Source organism: Lupinus angustifolius, chromosome LG07 (genome assembly GCF_001865875.1).
Source record: "Lupinus angustifolius cultivar Tanjil chromosome LG07, LupAngTanjil_v1.0, whole genome shotgun sequence".
In the NCBI taxonomy this organism is placed as follows: domain Eukaryota; kingdom Viridiplantae; phylum Streptophyta; class Magnoliopsida; order Fabales; family Fabaceae; genus Lupinus; species Lupinus angustifolius.
In genome coordinates, this window is record NC_032015.1 from 8,639,837 (window position 1) to 8,655,825 (window position 15,989).

General features: G+C 32.6%; 3 protein-coding genes across 3 annotated transcripts; all 3 read right to left on the reverse strand.

Annotated features, from left to right (window-relative positions):
• LOC109352198 (BAG family molecular chaperone regulator 1-like) lies at window positions 2,467-4,817 on the reverse strand. Its single transcript, XM_019594071.1, has 4 exons — window positions 4,007-4,817; window positions 3,427-3,683; window positions 3,150-3,296; window positions 2,467-3,077 (listed from the first exon to the last, which is right to left on the reverse strand). The coding sequence occupies exons 1-4, from the start codon at window positions 4,242-4,244 to the stop codon at window positions 2,709-2,711; spliced, it is 1,011 nt and encodes a 336-aa protein (XP_019449616.1). The 5' UTR covers window positions 4,245-4,817; the 3' UTR covers window positions 2,467-2,708.
• Window positions 10,065-10,445, reverse strand: LOC109352897 (uncharacterized mitochondrial protein AtMg00810-like). Its single transcript, XM_019595081.1, has one exon. The coding sequence runs from the start codon at window positions 10,443-10,445 to the stop codon at window positions 10,065-10,067; it is 381 nt and encodes a 126-aa protein (XP_019450626.1).
• Window positions 13,667-14,239, reverse strand: LOC109352898. The gene has a single exon (XM_019595082.1). It carries the CDS (start codon window positions 14,237-14,239, stop codon window positions 13,667-13,669), a length of 573 nt encoding a protein of 190 aa, XP_019450627.1.

Below are 15,989 nucleotides of genomic sequence, written 5' to 3' on the forward strand. Positions count from 1 at the left end.
CTAGTTATAATAAGATAGTCTAATGATTAATGTGAATTATTTAATGAATAAAGGGAAAGAAGGGAAAAAATTGTAGATTCGAGTCTTACATAAATGATAGATAATTGAGTTCTTTAAACAAAATATTATTTTGTAGCGGATGGCGCATGGAAATACATTTAAAAAAATACACCAATTGCAAAAAAGAATATATGCTTAAGGCGAAAGAAAGATAGTTTCATTTCCGCGGGTATCAAATGTAAGAAGCACCAACTTGTTAGAATAGTAGATATTCATGATTATACTGTTAATTTTATCAACCACTGAATGTAAGAATAAAGCCGGTTTTTTAATGAAGGACTTTCAATTCGATTCGAACACTGCACAAGAATGATTCCTTCTCCTTAGAAAATGCACGTGTTCTGCTCATTTTAACATAATATGGAAAGTTATTGCAGAAAGTCTCATGCATGTATGCGCCTTATATTCCAAAAAAAGAATAAAGGAGCATATATGCCAAGAAAAATATTGAATCGCTCCCATTTTGTGTCAGAATTCAAGATTTGGAGGCATTGTCACTGATTTGTGGAGGGTTAATGTGACTATTATTGCTGGTTCAAATATAGAATTGATTCCTATCGAATACTGAACTCTCTAATACTGAATTTATGTGATGAAAGATGAGTTTCTAATTTATTATATTATTTAATTTAAAAATTAATAATAATTTGGACCCTTGGGTTGTTTTGTGTGTCACATGCAAAAAGAGATCTACTGAGTATGATCTTAGAAATCAAAGATTAGGAAAGGCTTTAATATTAAGAATTAGGAATGGGCTGACATGATAATAGGGTTTTTTGGGCGTAACGTTTATCAGTAGGTATGGGCTGACATGATAGTTTCTAGAATGGAAATAAACAATAGCTTATCCAAACAAGTTGTGCAGTCATATAAGGCTTTTAGTTGGGCCTAATAATGTCCTGGATCAAAAAAATGACAACAATGGTCCTATTTGTCCAAAATTAAAATTCAATCTTGTTAGAAAATGTCATCATGGTGTACTGCTTATAAGGAAAAAAAAATCAGGATGAATCGCTAGGCTTATTAATGAAAACTTGTAAAAAAATAAAATCGGTTCATATAATATAAGATTCACACAAAGCCAGATTCTCTTCAACAATCACCATCTCCGGAGCCAAATATTTGTTTATCTTCAAGTTTTTAATAATAAAAATGTAGTTTTATGATAAATAAAAAGATAAAAGTATCGTTATATATTGTTATTTATTATTATGTGATATTTGTTTCTTCAGTAATGAAGAGGATCCTTACTCGATTCTCTGTATATATTGTGGTAACTTCATCAACAAACCAACTCACTTTTGCTAACAAAAAGGAATAAAATACCCAACCTCATTGGTAAGGCACATTGATACTTCTAAAAAGTTATGAGCTTCATGTAGGTGTATTCTTGTGTTACAAGTTTATATATACATGATTATTTATGCAGATGGCAAGTTCCTCATGGAGGATTCCTTTCTTCAGCATTTGTATATTATGATTACTATCTGAAAACAAAGTTGATGATTTGGTATATATGGTATTTGGTTACCGTGACAAGTGTTACTATCATTACAAGCATTACTATAACTAGTTTGCATTATAGTAGATTGTGGTACCAAGCATAGCATTGTGAAACAATCTTGTTCTTCACTCCTTTGTAATGGCCTTTGCTTGAGGCCAAAGAAGAGAAGTTTCTTAGTATGGAATAGCTTTGCACGTAGAAACTTTCCTTCTTTTGTGGTAGTTTGTAATCCACACTTATCATTTCATTTTTCTTTGCTTTTAAACACTTTTTGTACTTGTTTTCTTGTCGTTGGACGAATAAGTTATTCCATAATTGGACATAAAACACTGCATTAGATGCAAGACTTTTTGGCAGTTTGTAGCCCCCACAAGAAGCAAGGTAGTGAAAATTTGTTATGATTTCATTGTCCAATATTGCTTCATCAAGAAATACAACAAAGGTTACAAGTTACAACAATGATTGACTTGCTTTCACCCATTGAGATATAGATGGAAAGAAAGGAAAAGCATTCTTCAATGATAAAATAAAGAAGCTATATGTTGGTCTTTGATAAATGTACTTATTTCAATAAGGCAAGTTTGTTAGTTCGTATTTGATAAGTTACTTGAAATAATTTATGGTTCATAACATCTTATATCATTTTACATTAATCAACTAGCTTTTACAGCTTCCAGCTTTCCACTCCTAGCTTAAGGGTTTTAAGCTAGCTTCTCAGCTAGCTAGTCATTTCAAACATAACATAAACTCTACTTTCTTGCTATTACAAATATGAGGAAAAAAATAGATGTATTGACAATGTAAAAGTAATACAAATAGATGATGGATGATGATATACAAATTATATATAAATCTTTACAAAGTCAGTACATAAATATTACACTCATACAATATTATAGATATCCATAAAAAATAGGTTCATACACTTGCTAAATGAATTCGATGGGCACCAAAATCACAGAATATGAACTTTTTATGATAATCACTATGATAGCAACCCATTTATTTCTTAAGTAAATGACATATTAGAGGGGCTGCGAAACAAATCTAAATACAGAAAAAAATGTAGAACATATATCACTCCAAGTGGAATGAAGACAAATCCAAATCACATTGGCACAATCAAACACGTGGCATATCATAATTAGTCGAAAAATTCCCATTTGAACTTGGGATGGCTTGAATTATGATTGGTCATTGGTGTGGATGTAGATGGCACTGGGACTAATGGTGGCATAGAATCAAAAGTCTCCCATTTTGTGCTAACTACTACTCCAGAGGTAGAAGAATCCCTTGAAGGTTGCTGTTTTTGTTCTTGAGGTTCCTCAATTTGTATTAAACTATGATGCCCATTTGAATGAATTTGTGGTAGCTCTTGAATTGGTGCCAATCTTTGCCCGTTTGAATGCATTTGTTGAATCTGAGTTGGGGCATGACCACTATTGCTACTACTCATAGAATTTTTAACTTTCAGCATATCAAGAGTTTCAACATACTTCTGAACTCTTTTTACCTGCAAAATGTTTTACTAACATTAGAATCTAGAGTGCATAAAATAATAGCAAAATGTATATCACATGCTTACCTGCATTTTTCTCTGCAATTTCACATCCCCATCAGCAATTATACCATCCAATTTAAGTAGTTGATTCATCAATAGCTCAATCAGACTAAGCATATCTGATTCGGCAATATTCCCACCCTTGCTAATTATTGATTCAAATGCAGACACCTAACCAATTCCGATCACTAATCAATTTCCAACTACTCAAGCATTTAATACCAATCCAACCTCACTCATAAATCATCAATTCATAATTAAATGTCTAAAAAAATATGATGATTGATAAAAGAACACATACCCTGCCTGCAAGCCTATCAACATCCAAGCTAATTTGTGAGATAGATTTTGCAGCTTTCTCCATCTTAGCATTCTTCCTCATCTCTATGTACCTTTTCTCTTGACTAATAGGGTCTTCCTTTAGTACTATCTTTGATTTATCCTTGACCCCAACAATGTCAAGGAAAGCTTTTGAATACCTCTCCTTGTCTTTATAAAACAGCTTTTGATCTTCATGATGCAAACCAGTTGGCCCTGACAGCATTTTCTTCAATTCCCCTATAACAACAAGTATATAATAAATTTCTAGTTATTCAAATTGTGGACCACATCATGGCCGTAATACTCTAGTTATAGTGACCACCGCAACCATGTCAAATTGCATGACACCGGATCACAATGATAAGGAAACATCGTATCACAACGCAACCGCATCGGTCTACTTCAAATTCAAAAAATATTTTCTAATTACAAAATAACTTACACCGTAATAGTCACAATCCACATTACAACAACCACAATTATCGCAATATCAATTTATAACACCGTAAATTACAGTAGACAAAACACCAAAATATAAATAAAAAATACGGAAGAGTTACCAAATGTAGCTTGTGAATTGATGTTGACTTCATGGTAAATTGAACCATACTTGACCTTAACTCTAATTGTTGGTGGTGGTGGCACTGAGTTCCGATCCGAGTCAGCGGTTCGGGTTTGAACAAGCATTCCACCTGGCCTCATCTCCCATTCTTTGGAACCAGGCTCAGCTCTGCTTCCATTACTCATCATAATATTTGAGAGTCCATTTGTATTGTTGCTATTCCTCATTCTTATCATCTTCAATATTGTTTTCTCTTTTCACTCTTCCACTTTCACAAGAAAAAGGCTTAGAAGTTAGATCTCTGAGAACTGAGATTCTAAACCACTTGTGACAGAAACCAAAGCGACCCAATTCACCAAAAGGCAAGGCTGTTAGAACATGTTACAGAAAACTCTGACCCCAGCATTAGAGAAAGACAAATAAATAAATAAAAACAAAAGCTTTAAGCTCCAAGAGAGAGAATGAAGAATTGGCGGCTTATGAGATAGAACCAACTCCAACCCAACAATAGTTGAAGCTCAAAGCACAGATCTTTACACAAAAATGTGGCTGAAACTGTTGGGTCTAGGAATTTCTTACCATAATCTAAAGTTCTAGACCAATAAAGATAAAAAGTAAAACAGCTAGAAGATAAGCAGTAATTTTGTGAAATCAATGGGAAGTTCAAGAATCAAAGAGAGAAAAACCAATTCCAATGATGAGGAATTGATTCTCTCTTTGCTGTTCTGAAGAAATCGAGGGAGAAAGAAATATGGAAAAAACCAAAAAACATGAATATGAATATAATAAACGAGTGGCCAGCTAACTACGCTGGCATCCTTGACCTTCATATATAATAGAGTAGTACATTACATTAATTTATTAAGCTATGTAATTTAAATAGTTAGTAATTCTTTTAATTATTGTCATTGAAGAATGGCATCATATAATGAATCAATTATTCTTTTGTTTTTTTTGTGACCAACTAATCAAGGAAGCATTTCACGAGCTACACAGTTCATAACATGATATTATAATTGCTTCTTCCCAAGATATATATTCCTGTTCTCTATACAATTTTTTAAATTAATTCCTATATTTATATTTTTTTTCTTATTTGGTTCCTTCCGCTTTTTCTTAAACGTTTAACTTATAAACTTTTAGCCTATGTACCAAAAAATTCAAATAATTTTTCATGTATAATTAAAAGTTTCTAACAAAAATTAAGAAATAAGTCATCATTTTTCTAAACATAAGTTCAACCATGTCTTAAAAAATTTATTAGATTCATTTTATCTACTTATTTTATCTTTATTTACATCACTTCTATAAACTAATTAATGATAATAATGACCTAAAATCACATCTTATAATTCACTCTTAACTAACTTTTTTTAACTGTGATTTTTTTGCTTTAATTAATTGCTTAGTTTTTTTTAATTAGATACTATGGTTAAGTAGATAATCTCATTTCTGAAAGCAATAACCACTCTGAATAATTTATTAAACACAACTAATTATTTATTAGGTATTGAGTTTTCTTTTAGAGATATAAAATGAACAATGTGAAGAAAGAAGGAAAAAATAAGAAAAAGTTTGGGGATAAAAAGAAAGTAGGAAACAATGAAAGCGGGTAAAGCAGGTTCACATATGCTGTGTCACTCGGTATGTCAAAAAACATGATTAACAAGAAAATTATTTGTTAATTACAATTTTAACTTAAATAATTTTTTTAATCAATTAGAAGTGATGGTAGATATAGTGATATAAAAAATAAGTAGCATATGTCTCCCCTCGTACATAGAACTATGTGTTGGATGATTAGGTGCTTTCAGAAACACCATAAGATGATGAGGCCCTTGTTTTCTGGAGGGCACGTGTCATTGTATGAGTACATTACAAATTTATGACTAGACTAATCATTTGCTTTGGAAATGTAGAGTTATAGTGGGTTATCTATCGCAGTTGATTTTGATCACGAAGTAGTTGAATAATGAAGTTTTACCCGCCAAAGCTTCTGACTGGTCACACGTGTAATATCCTTCCTTCTAAATGGACCGACGAAGGGTATTATTTGAACATAGATATAAGTCATAAAACTCACTTCCGCATATAAGCTATTATTGTGAGTACCCATTGTAGGTGTTTCTACGGTTACCCATGGATTGAGTTGTCACCATCCCTATCATAAACTAACGAAAACATATCTAATTAAAAAATTTAAATTATTATTATTATTTTTATTTATTAGTGTATAGCAACATATAGTACATGATTTGACACATCAAATATATGTTCTAATTATTTTTACCCTTAGTCAAGATGAAATTGAAATGAAGGCTGGATAAATAAACCTTTCATTGATTTATACTTTGACTACTCATTTTTCGTTTTTTAATTGGTATTAGGGTTTAGGGATTTATTTTGTGAGCAATGGAAAGTTAGAGACCAATAAGACGTTGGTTTAATAGTGTAAAGTTTCATTAAAGTTTTAGGATGATAAAAAAGGTTAATGATTCAATTTTTGTGAGTGATACTTGTTGAGAAAGATAATCATCCATGAAGAAATTAATTTGTTATTGAAAGGGTAAAGAAATATGTTGGTAGTATAAAGAAAATGGAAAGTTAGAGATTGTTTAAGTTGTGATAAATGTTTTTGAGTTCATCTTCGCAATCCACATGAAACTTTATAAATGGAAGTACAAATAATTAGGTGGGGTAAGAGTTTAATAACATAACAGTACCATAACTTTAAAGTTTTGGTTATGTGCTACGAGAAGCTCTCTTAGCTCTTAATTTGTCTCCGGTATAACTGAAAAACCAGTTTTTATACCAGCATGTTTTAATAATTATATAATAATGCAATCATCACATAAAATTGGCCATAATTAATCATAATATTCTGTTTACATTTAATCATATTAGTCATATTAATTGATTTTCATTTAAAATTATAAAATTTGTATAAGAGTAACTTAGTTTTTTACCAAAATGTTACTTTAGATAATCAAACACACAACCATTATCTTTGTTTATATATATATAACATGATATATCAGTAAGTCACACGTTATGTTTTCTCAAATGATTTAAATAAAAGTATTTATCACATTGTTTACTAGTTTTTTAGCCTTAATATTAGTATTATATATACTTTATATTATTTAATTAGTATGTAGTTTAATTAGTATCTTGAATAAAATATTAATAAACTGTTCCAAACAATGTGATAAGAAACCAAAGTTCTTCCATAAAAAAAAAAGAAACCAAAGTGTTGCAAACCAATAAAAATCAAAATGTCTAATGCTAGGACCAATTATCACAAGAAATTATTATATGGTACTAAGCGAATAGTTTTAATAATTCAATACTCTTAAATTGGAATAAATTCATTTAGTTCTAATTTGTTACTGCATAATCAATAATAAAAGTATAACTTGAACCAATATTTGTAAAGCATGTGATAATTATCTTAGGGATGACATGTTTTTTAACCTTTTCTACCTTGGACAGAGGATGTCTCAATTTCCATGCACCGACAGTTTGGCACGCACGACTTCGCCGCACGTGATAAACGGCTTTGGAGTTGTTAAATTGTTACACTGTGCCTACGTAGATGGAGACACTTCTCCCTACGGTGGTTGATTCATTTTGTTTTATTATTATATATCACTAGTGTGACACTTTGTGTTTACCGATCAATATTATATGATATTATTATTAAATTATTTATATATTTCATTTTCTTAGAATTAGAATGTATTTGTTGTGTTCGGTGTACTTTATATTATATTTTGTCGTGTTTATTATAATACTCTTTTTAATGTAAGAGATGTGATTAATTAATGTGTTGATGGTGATTACTTAGGATTATAGGATTTTTTTATAAAAATTAAATGATGTTAAGGACAAATAGGAAGATGAAATTATATCATAGTAGATGTTACACCATATTTTCCCTTTGTATATAGTATAGAATAAATGTTGATTAATGCCACGTCTCTAAATAATAATTTGCAGATTGATGTAAATATACTTTATATTAAACATACATCGGAATTACTTTAAAATACAAATTATTGGTTAAGGGATTGAGGAGTTGGCAATGAGGATATTTGATTAAGACAAGGTACCCACCGATTTGGAATAAATAAACAATGACTTTAGTCGCGATTTTTTATACAAAATATAATAAAAGTTATTTTAAACGTAAAGTTAGTTATAAAAGGTTAAGTTAATTGTCCCGAGCATATAAAAGTCTTAAATATTAGCATGCATTTTTTGGAAATGAAGGTAAAGAATCAGCATCGCGCTCTGTTGTATATTATAGGGTAAGACCACATGGAAACCCAACCAAGGAGCATACATATAAAGATAAGTTGGCCTTATTATAGGATTGGTCATGTTAAGAGTTGTTAATGCTTTCATGAGGATCATTTTTCCATATGAGGCTACCTACTCCGGTTAACTATAACCACTATATATAGGTAATAAGCTATGCTTTCAGGTATTTACGGCTACTTTTTCTCTTTTATTAAAGAAAATGGAAGAATATAATTATTTGGGATTAGGTTCTGAGTAGTGCATTACTCGGACCCACCTTATTGTTTTATTTTTTAATCTAGACCATGTTGATATCCAATGTGTTTACTATTAACGGGTCCTTGTGCATCTAGCAGATCTGTCGGTATCCGCAGATTCAAAAATATTAAAAATAATCGCAAGTAATTTATGTAATTGTGTATTTATTTCTTACGATCTTATAAGTTATTTAGGTAATCAACAAGTGAAGTTTTATAAAAATATAATTTAAAGTTTTAAACACATTTTAAATTGACTATTTCAACATTATGATATAAAATTGATTTAATAAGAATTGTTCAATCAACATATATTATATTACATATATCAATTAACAACATAACATCACACAACTTCTTAACAATATAACATCGATGTTTAGTAACATATCAATCACATTTATGAATTAACAATATATAAATATATTTATTTATTTAGGAATGAATAGCGCTTCCGGGTACCCGTGGGTTTGGGTACCTCATTACTCATACCCAGACTTATCCAACAACGAATTTTAAAATTCCGGGTATCAATTACTCATGAGTCCAAAAACAGGATCCAGACTCGACCCATTATAAATATTTTTTGCGAATACCCATGGTCCGAGTACGCATTGTCATCCCTACTTGGGACTGACACAACTTACCCTAACTACAAACTTTAGAAAAAAAATTCAATGAATGATAAAAATATTATATAATTATATTTAAAGAATAAAATTGTCACATCCTTATATTTTTATATTATTTTGTGATATATTTTCTTTTCTAATACAGGAGAAAATCCTGTTAGAGCAATAAAACCATAGAAAAATAGAAGAATAGAAGAAGATGAATGCCTTAGTGAGGAAGAGTTTTTGGAGAGAAAGAATATGTGAGATTAGTTGACAGAGTTGTATGGAATATTCTCTTATTTTCAATGCATTACTCAATGAGTACTTTATACACTTTCCATACTTAGAATAACAACCATAACTACCTTCTAATTATAGCAACTACTAACTAATCCTTGAATTACTTGATTTCTAACATCCTTCCTTAATTCAAAAGGATTTTACAATTCTACATCAATTCAAAAAGGAAAAACAGAGAAACAACTTCAAACCAAGACAAGCCAAAGCTTTATTGAAACTTGACCAAGCCTAGCATCTCCCTCATCCTCTCAAACCTATCTACCTTCAATGGCTTAGTCATAGCATCGGCAATCTGAATTTTCTGTTTTGCAGTGAACCAACTCAACCTTCCTCTTGCCAACTTGATCTCTCAAGAAATGATATTTAGTCTCAATATGCGTACTCCTTCCATGGCTAACTGGATTCTTGGCTAAGTTTATGGCTGATTTGTTATCAACCCTTAACTCAATTTTCATGCCTTCTCCACACTTCAATTCTGCTAGTAGAGAAGTTAGCCATAAGCCTTGACAAGCAGCATTGCAGGCTGCAATGTACTCTGCTTCACATGTGGAGAGTGCCACCACTTCTTGGAACTCCATGAGATTTAAGCACTAGAAATAAAGAAGGTGTATCCTGATGTGCTTCTCATATCCTCCTTGTCTCCACACCAATCAGAGTCAGAGTATCCAACAAGTTGTAGTTTATCTTCTTTTCTCTGATTAGGAAACAAGATACCATAGCTAAGATTTCCCTTTAAGTACCTCATGGTTTTCTTGGCTGCTGTCATTTGTGCTTGGTTGGGATTGGCCATATGTCTACTTATTACTCCTGCACTATAGGCTAGTTTAGGTCTGCTATGACACACAAACCTGAGACATCCTACCATTTGCCTGAAGAGTGTTGCATCTACTGATTTTTGAGTTGTTGAGTCATCTTGTTTCACATTTCCTTCGGCTCGTATCATCACAAGGTTACAATTCTGCATTTTGAACCTTTCTAGAACCTATGTCATGTATCTCTTTTGATGCATAATAATCCTCTTGTCTGTTTTTAGGAATTCAATTCCCAAAAAATAAGCCAATTCACCTAAGTCTGTCATTTCGAACTCAGACTTAAGTTCTTCCTTCAGCTTCAAGATTTCATTCTCACAACTTCCTGTTATGACTAGATCATCCACATAAAGGCAGAGTAGAATCACTTCATTTGTGGCTATCACATTCACATAGACTCCATGTTCAACTATGCACTTGATGAAGCCAATAGATATTAGAAAAGAATCAATTCTCTTGTTCCGGTCTCGAAGAGCTTGCTTCAATCCATACAATGCTCTCCTTAGCCTTAGTACCTTGGCTTCATTTCTTGCTATCTCAAATCCAGGTGGTTGTGTGATGTAGACCACTTCTTCAAGAGGCCCATTCAGAAAGGCTCTCTTGACATCAAGCTGCCATAGTCTCCAATTATTCATGCTTGCTAAGGCTACAATCAGCCTTACTGTCTTAAACCTGGCAACAGGTGTAAATACTTCTGAATAGTCATACCCTTCTCTTTGCATATATCCCTTTGCCATTAGCCTGGCTTTGTGTTTGGAGATGCTCCCATCGAGTCTATATTTGACCTTATAGACCCACCTTACTGCTATAGGAGTCTTGTCTTCTAGTAAGTCAGCCAATTCCCATGTGTTATTTTTCTCAATAGCCTTGATCTCTTCCTTCATTGCCTTGACCCAAACATCTTCTTTGATGGCTTAATTGAAAGTAATTGGTTCAGCTTCAGCCATGAGTGCAAAGTGAATTAAGTCACCTTCTTCTGTGACTGCATCATCTGTAAGCATATCAAATTCACTAAGCCTTGTTGGTCTGTTCCTTGTCCTTGTAGGTCTACATTTTACAATTTTTGATCTTGTGATGAGATCTGTTGCCTGTGTGATTTCATGATCTTCTTCTATAGGAACTTGAACCACTGATTCCTTGTTCTCAATCTTGCTGAGTATATCTTTCCATGAGCTCATCTCATCAAACTTAACATCCCTGCTGAAGACTATTTGTTTTGTCACAGGTAAGGGTGGAAACAGGCCAGACCGCCTATCAGGGGCCTATTACCTGGCCTATAACAGGCTAGGCCAAGCCAGGCTTTTATCAAGAACAGGCCAGGCTCAGGCTTTCTAAAAAGCCTATTTAGCTTAACAGGCCAGGCTTTAGGCCACCTAAAAGGCCTATAAAGCCTAACAGGCCGGCCTATTTAGTTATATTATATAAGAATGTTGAAATTATATTATTTTAATATAAGCAATATTATTATATATGTGTAATATTAATATAAAAATGTATATAAAAATATAATTTAATTATTAGAATTAGATGGGCCTAACTAAAAATAAGCTTATAAGCCCATTAAAATGTAGACATGGTAGCCTATTTCATGAGCATATAGTATAATAGGCCTTTAAACAGGCTAACAGGCCAGGCTAGACTTTTAAACAGGTCAGACCTAGGCTTCGAAATTTTTTTTAAACATGCTAACAGGCCAGGCCCAGGCTTCTATGTGCTATATAGGCTGGGCCTATTTAAGGCAAAGCCTGGCCTGGCCTAGCCTATTTCCACCCTTAGTCACAGGGTTGACAAGTTTGTATGATCCAGTTGGATTGTAGCCAACAAATACCATTAGCTCACTCTTATCATCCAACTTCCTTCTGGTTTGATCTGGTATATGTCTATAGCATACTGAACCAAACACTTTTAGATGCTTTATTGATGGTTTCTTTCCTGTCCATACTTCCTCAGGTACCATGTGATTGAGATTTTGTGTTGGACATCTATTGAGAACATAGGTGGTTGTTGTGACTGCTTCACCCCAAAGATTGTGAGGTAGACCTTTGCACTTGAGCATATATCTAACCATGTTCATCACTGTTATGTTTCTTCTTTCAGCTAGCACATTGTGTTGTAGAGTGCAAGGAGAGGTGACTTCATGAATCATGCCATTATCTTCATAGAATTTCTCAACCTCTCTTGATGTGAATTCTCCTCCTCCATCAATCCTGAAGATTTTGATCTGTTTTCCAGATTGTCTTTCTGCCATTACTTGGAATCTTACCATATTGGCAAACACCTCACTCTTTGCTTTAATGAGATAGATCCACATCTTCCTGCTGAACTAATCTACAAAGAAGACAAAATACTTGTTTCCTCTTAGTGTAGGTACCTTCATTGGTCCACATACATCTGAGTACACCACATGTAATAGATCCAATGCTCTAGCTTGTGTGTGATTGTTGAAAGGGGTTCTGGTTTGTTTACCTACTATATAACTTTCACAATTAGGTTATTGTACCTTGATTTCAGGCAAGCCAGTCACCCAAGTTTCATCCTTCTTGGCCACTGCATTTAGGCATTGAGCATTCCCTACATCTAACTTGACTTGAAAAGTTCTATTGCTAGTTAGTGGTGCCTTCAGGATCTTTCTATTCAGGTTATCATAGATTGTCATGAATCCATTCATAAGTTGCATAATTAATCCATTTTCATGTAATTGACCAATGCTAATCATATTAGTCTTCATATCAGGGACAAACAATACACCACTAATGTATGTTTTCCTACCATTTGCCATGATCAGAGGAACATCACCTATTCCTTCAGCTGTGATTACTCTGTGATATGCAAACTTCACCTTACTCCTTCTGTTTGGATCAAAGTTCACCAACCATTCTCTATTTCATGTCATATGGTTTGAGCATCCTGAGTCTAGGTACCAAATGTCATTGCCTCCATTCATACTGCTTGTTATCATCATCAACTGAACAACAATATCACCCAAGTCCTCCTCATCTTCCTTTACAAGATTTGCTTCTGATTCTTGTCTTCCATGTTGATGATTCTTATTAGGTGCTTGCCATTCAGAAGAGAAGTGTCCAATCTTATCACAATTATAGCACCTAATCCTTTTTCTGTCAACCTTTTTCTTCCAATTCTTAGTCTATTTCATTCCTCTCTTATTAAATGATTTTGTATGATCAAAAGTGGTAGCATTTCTAGTTTGTAACCTTTTTCTTGAGCTAACTCTATGTTCAAGTGGTTTTCCTCGATTCTTGTTGAAGGTTCTTTCAAAAGAGTTTCCTCTTCTTGTTGTTTGGGCCTGTAGAGCTTGATGAGAGTGTTTTTTTGCACCTCTTTCAATCAATCTTTGTTCATGGGCCTCAAGGGACCCCTACAGCTCCTCAACTTTCATCCTTTCAACCTTTCCTGATTCCTCCATAGCTACAACTACATGATCGAATCTTGGTGTCACTGTTCTCAGAATCTTTTCTACTATTTTGGCATCTTCAATCTTTTCTCCACAGGATTTCATAACATTAGTTTGAGTAATTATCCTAGTGAAGAACTCAGATATTTTCTCACATTCATCCATCTGCATAAGCTCATATTGCTTCCTCATGGTTTGTAACCTTATCTTCTTCAATTGAGCAGCACCAGCATAGTGCTTCTCAAGACCCTCCCAAGCTTCCTTAGAAGTTGTAGAACCTGCAATCTTTTCAAAATGTGCATTGTCTACAGCTTGATGAATAAGACACAATGCCTTGCAATCTTTTCTTTTACTTTGCTTGTACTCAGTCTTCTCAGTTTCAGTTGTTCCTTCTTCCAGAATTGGGAATCCATATTCGACAATTTTAGCCACATCTTGATAGCCAAAGATGGCTTTCATTTGGATGCACCACCTTGCCCAATTCGATCCATCAAGAACAGGTAAATTTGTTGCAAAATTTCCAGTTGATTGTGCCATTCTTTGCAGCGGAATTGAGAAATAATTTTGATCTTGTTGCTAGACTCTTGATACCAATTGTTAGAGCAATAAAACCATAGAAAAACAGAAGAAGAGAAGAAGATGAATGCCTTAGTGAGGAAGAGTTTTTGGAGAGAAAGAATATGTGAGATTAGTTGATAGAGTTGTATGGAATATTCTCTTATTTTCAATGCATTACTCAATGAGTACTTTATACACTTTCCATACTTAGAATAACAACCATAACTACCTTCTAATTATAGCAACTACTAACTAATCCTTGAATTACTTAATTTCTAACAAATCCTACCTCAAATACTTAGTATTGAAATCCAAGATCGAATAAGGTGAATCTTGAGACATGATGCACATATTTAATAATAATTGTTTCTATATATCATCAATTTTCATTCTCAGAGTATTAAAATATTGACTCTTCGGATACCATTATCAAAGGTCATACTAGTAGTATACTCTAAGTTCATGATAGTAAAATAAATCAATAATGTTAGCACAAATATTTTTTAAAATTATAAAATCATAATTAAAAACCTGAATGACCTAGTTGAACGGTAATTGTTTTGGTCAAAATAGCTAATGATTAACCCATACTTATAAAAATGAGCACCGTATAAAATATTAAAATATGGTAAAAAAAATTAAATTTAATATAAACATAGACAATGATACTAAGTCCAATGCAGTTCTAAAAATGTGCCAGATTCAATAGTTTTATAGTTGTAGTAGTAAAGATGTAATTCCTAATTATTAAAGATACAATGAAAGAAACAGCAGAAGAAAAGTGATAGAGAAAAAAAGAAATAAATGAATTATAAAGAAAGCTAAAGACAAATAGAAGGATCTCTACTTTAAAAAAGGACAATACAGATAGGCATGGCAAGGTAGGTAGAATGTTTTATGTTTGCAATAGCTTTTATGCTACTATATAGTTATAGTACAAGTCATATGCATGTGTAAAGCTTCTTGTTGAGTGGAATGTGGAGTGTGGCCAAAGGGTAAATCAACCAGCCTTATAATTTAAGGGAATTTTACTAAGAAATCTCTGCGATATGTAGTGTCAGTGTATGCATGTTTGAAGTTGTACCTGAAATATTTGTGACATGTTTTATGATTCACAATCACAACCCCTATACAAAGCTTGGAAATGGCTTCACTTTCATTGTTTCTAACCTATTATCAATGTCCAAAGCAACATGAGGGACATTTCTAGTTATTCAGTGAGCTCTGTCGTCTATTAATGATGGATGTGTAAGGAAGACATGCGTTAAAAATTATACTTATTAAAAATAGGTATGTATAATCATAATGTGCAGGGAAAGGAGAATAGTTGGTAGACACATTTTCCTCTTTTTGTCCTACCTAGGGAAACTATTGATCAACAAAAAAACTGTCGGTGACTAAAGAAAGAAAGAAAAGAAGGCTTTCATTTGGAACTTTAATTTCAGTGACAATTCCTTCCTCTGTGACATAAGATATATTGTATTCAGTCATTTTATAACATTATTATTAATATTATTAAGTTTATCAATAATTAAAGAAAAATATATATACTTGATAATGTATAAAATCGTACACTGTCAATATATAAATATTACACTTATAATTAAAATGCAATTTTTCAAAATTATCTTTTATTATTTATCACCAAAAAATTATTAAAAAATACTAATGGTGTCGGATGCCAAGACTAAATTTAGATTGAGATCTTCTATCTCATTTTTCAATTCCT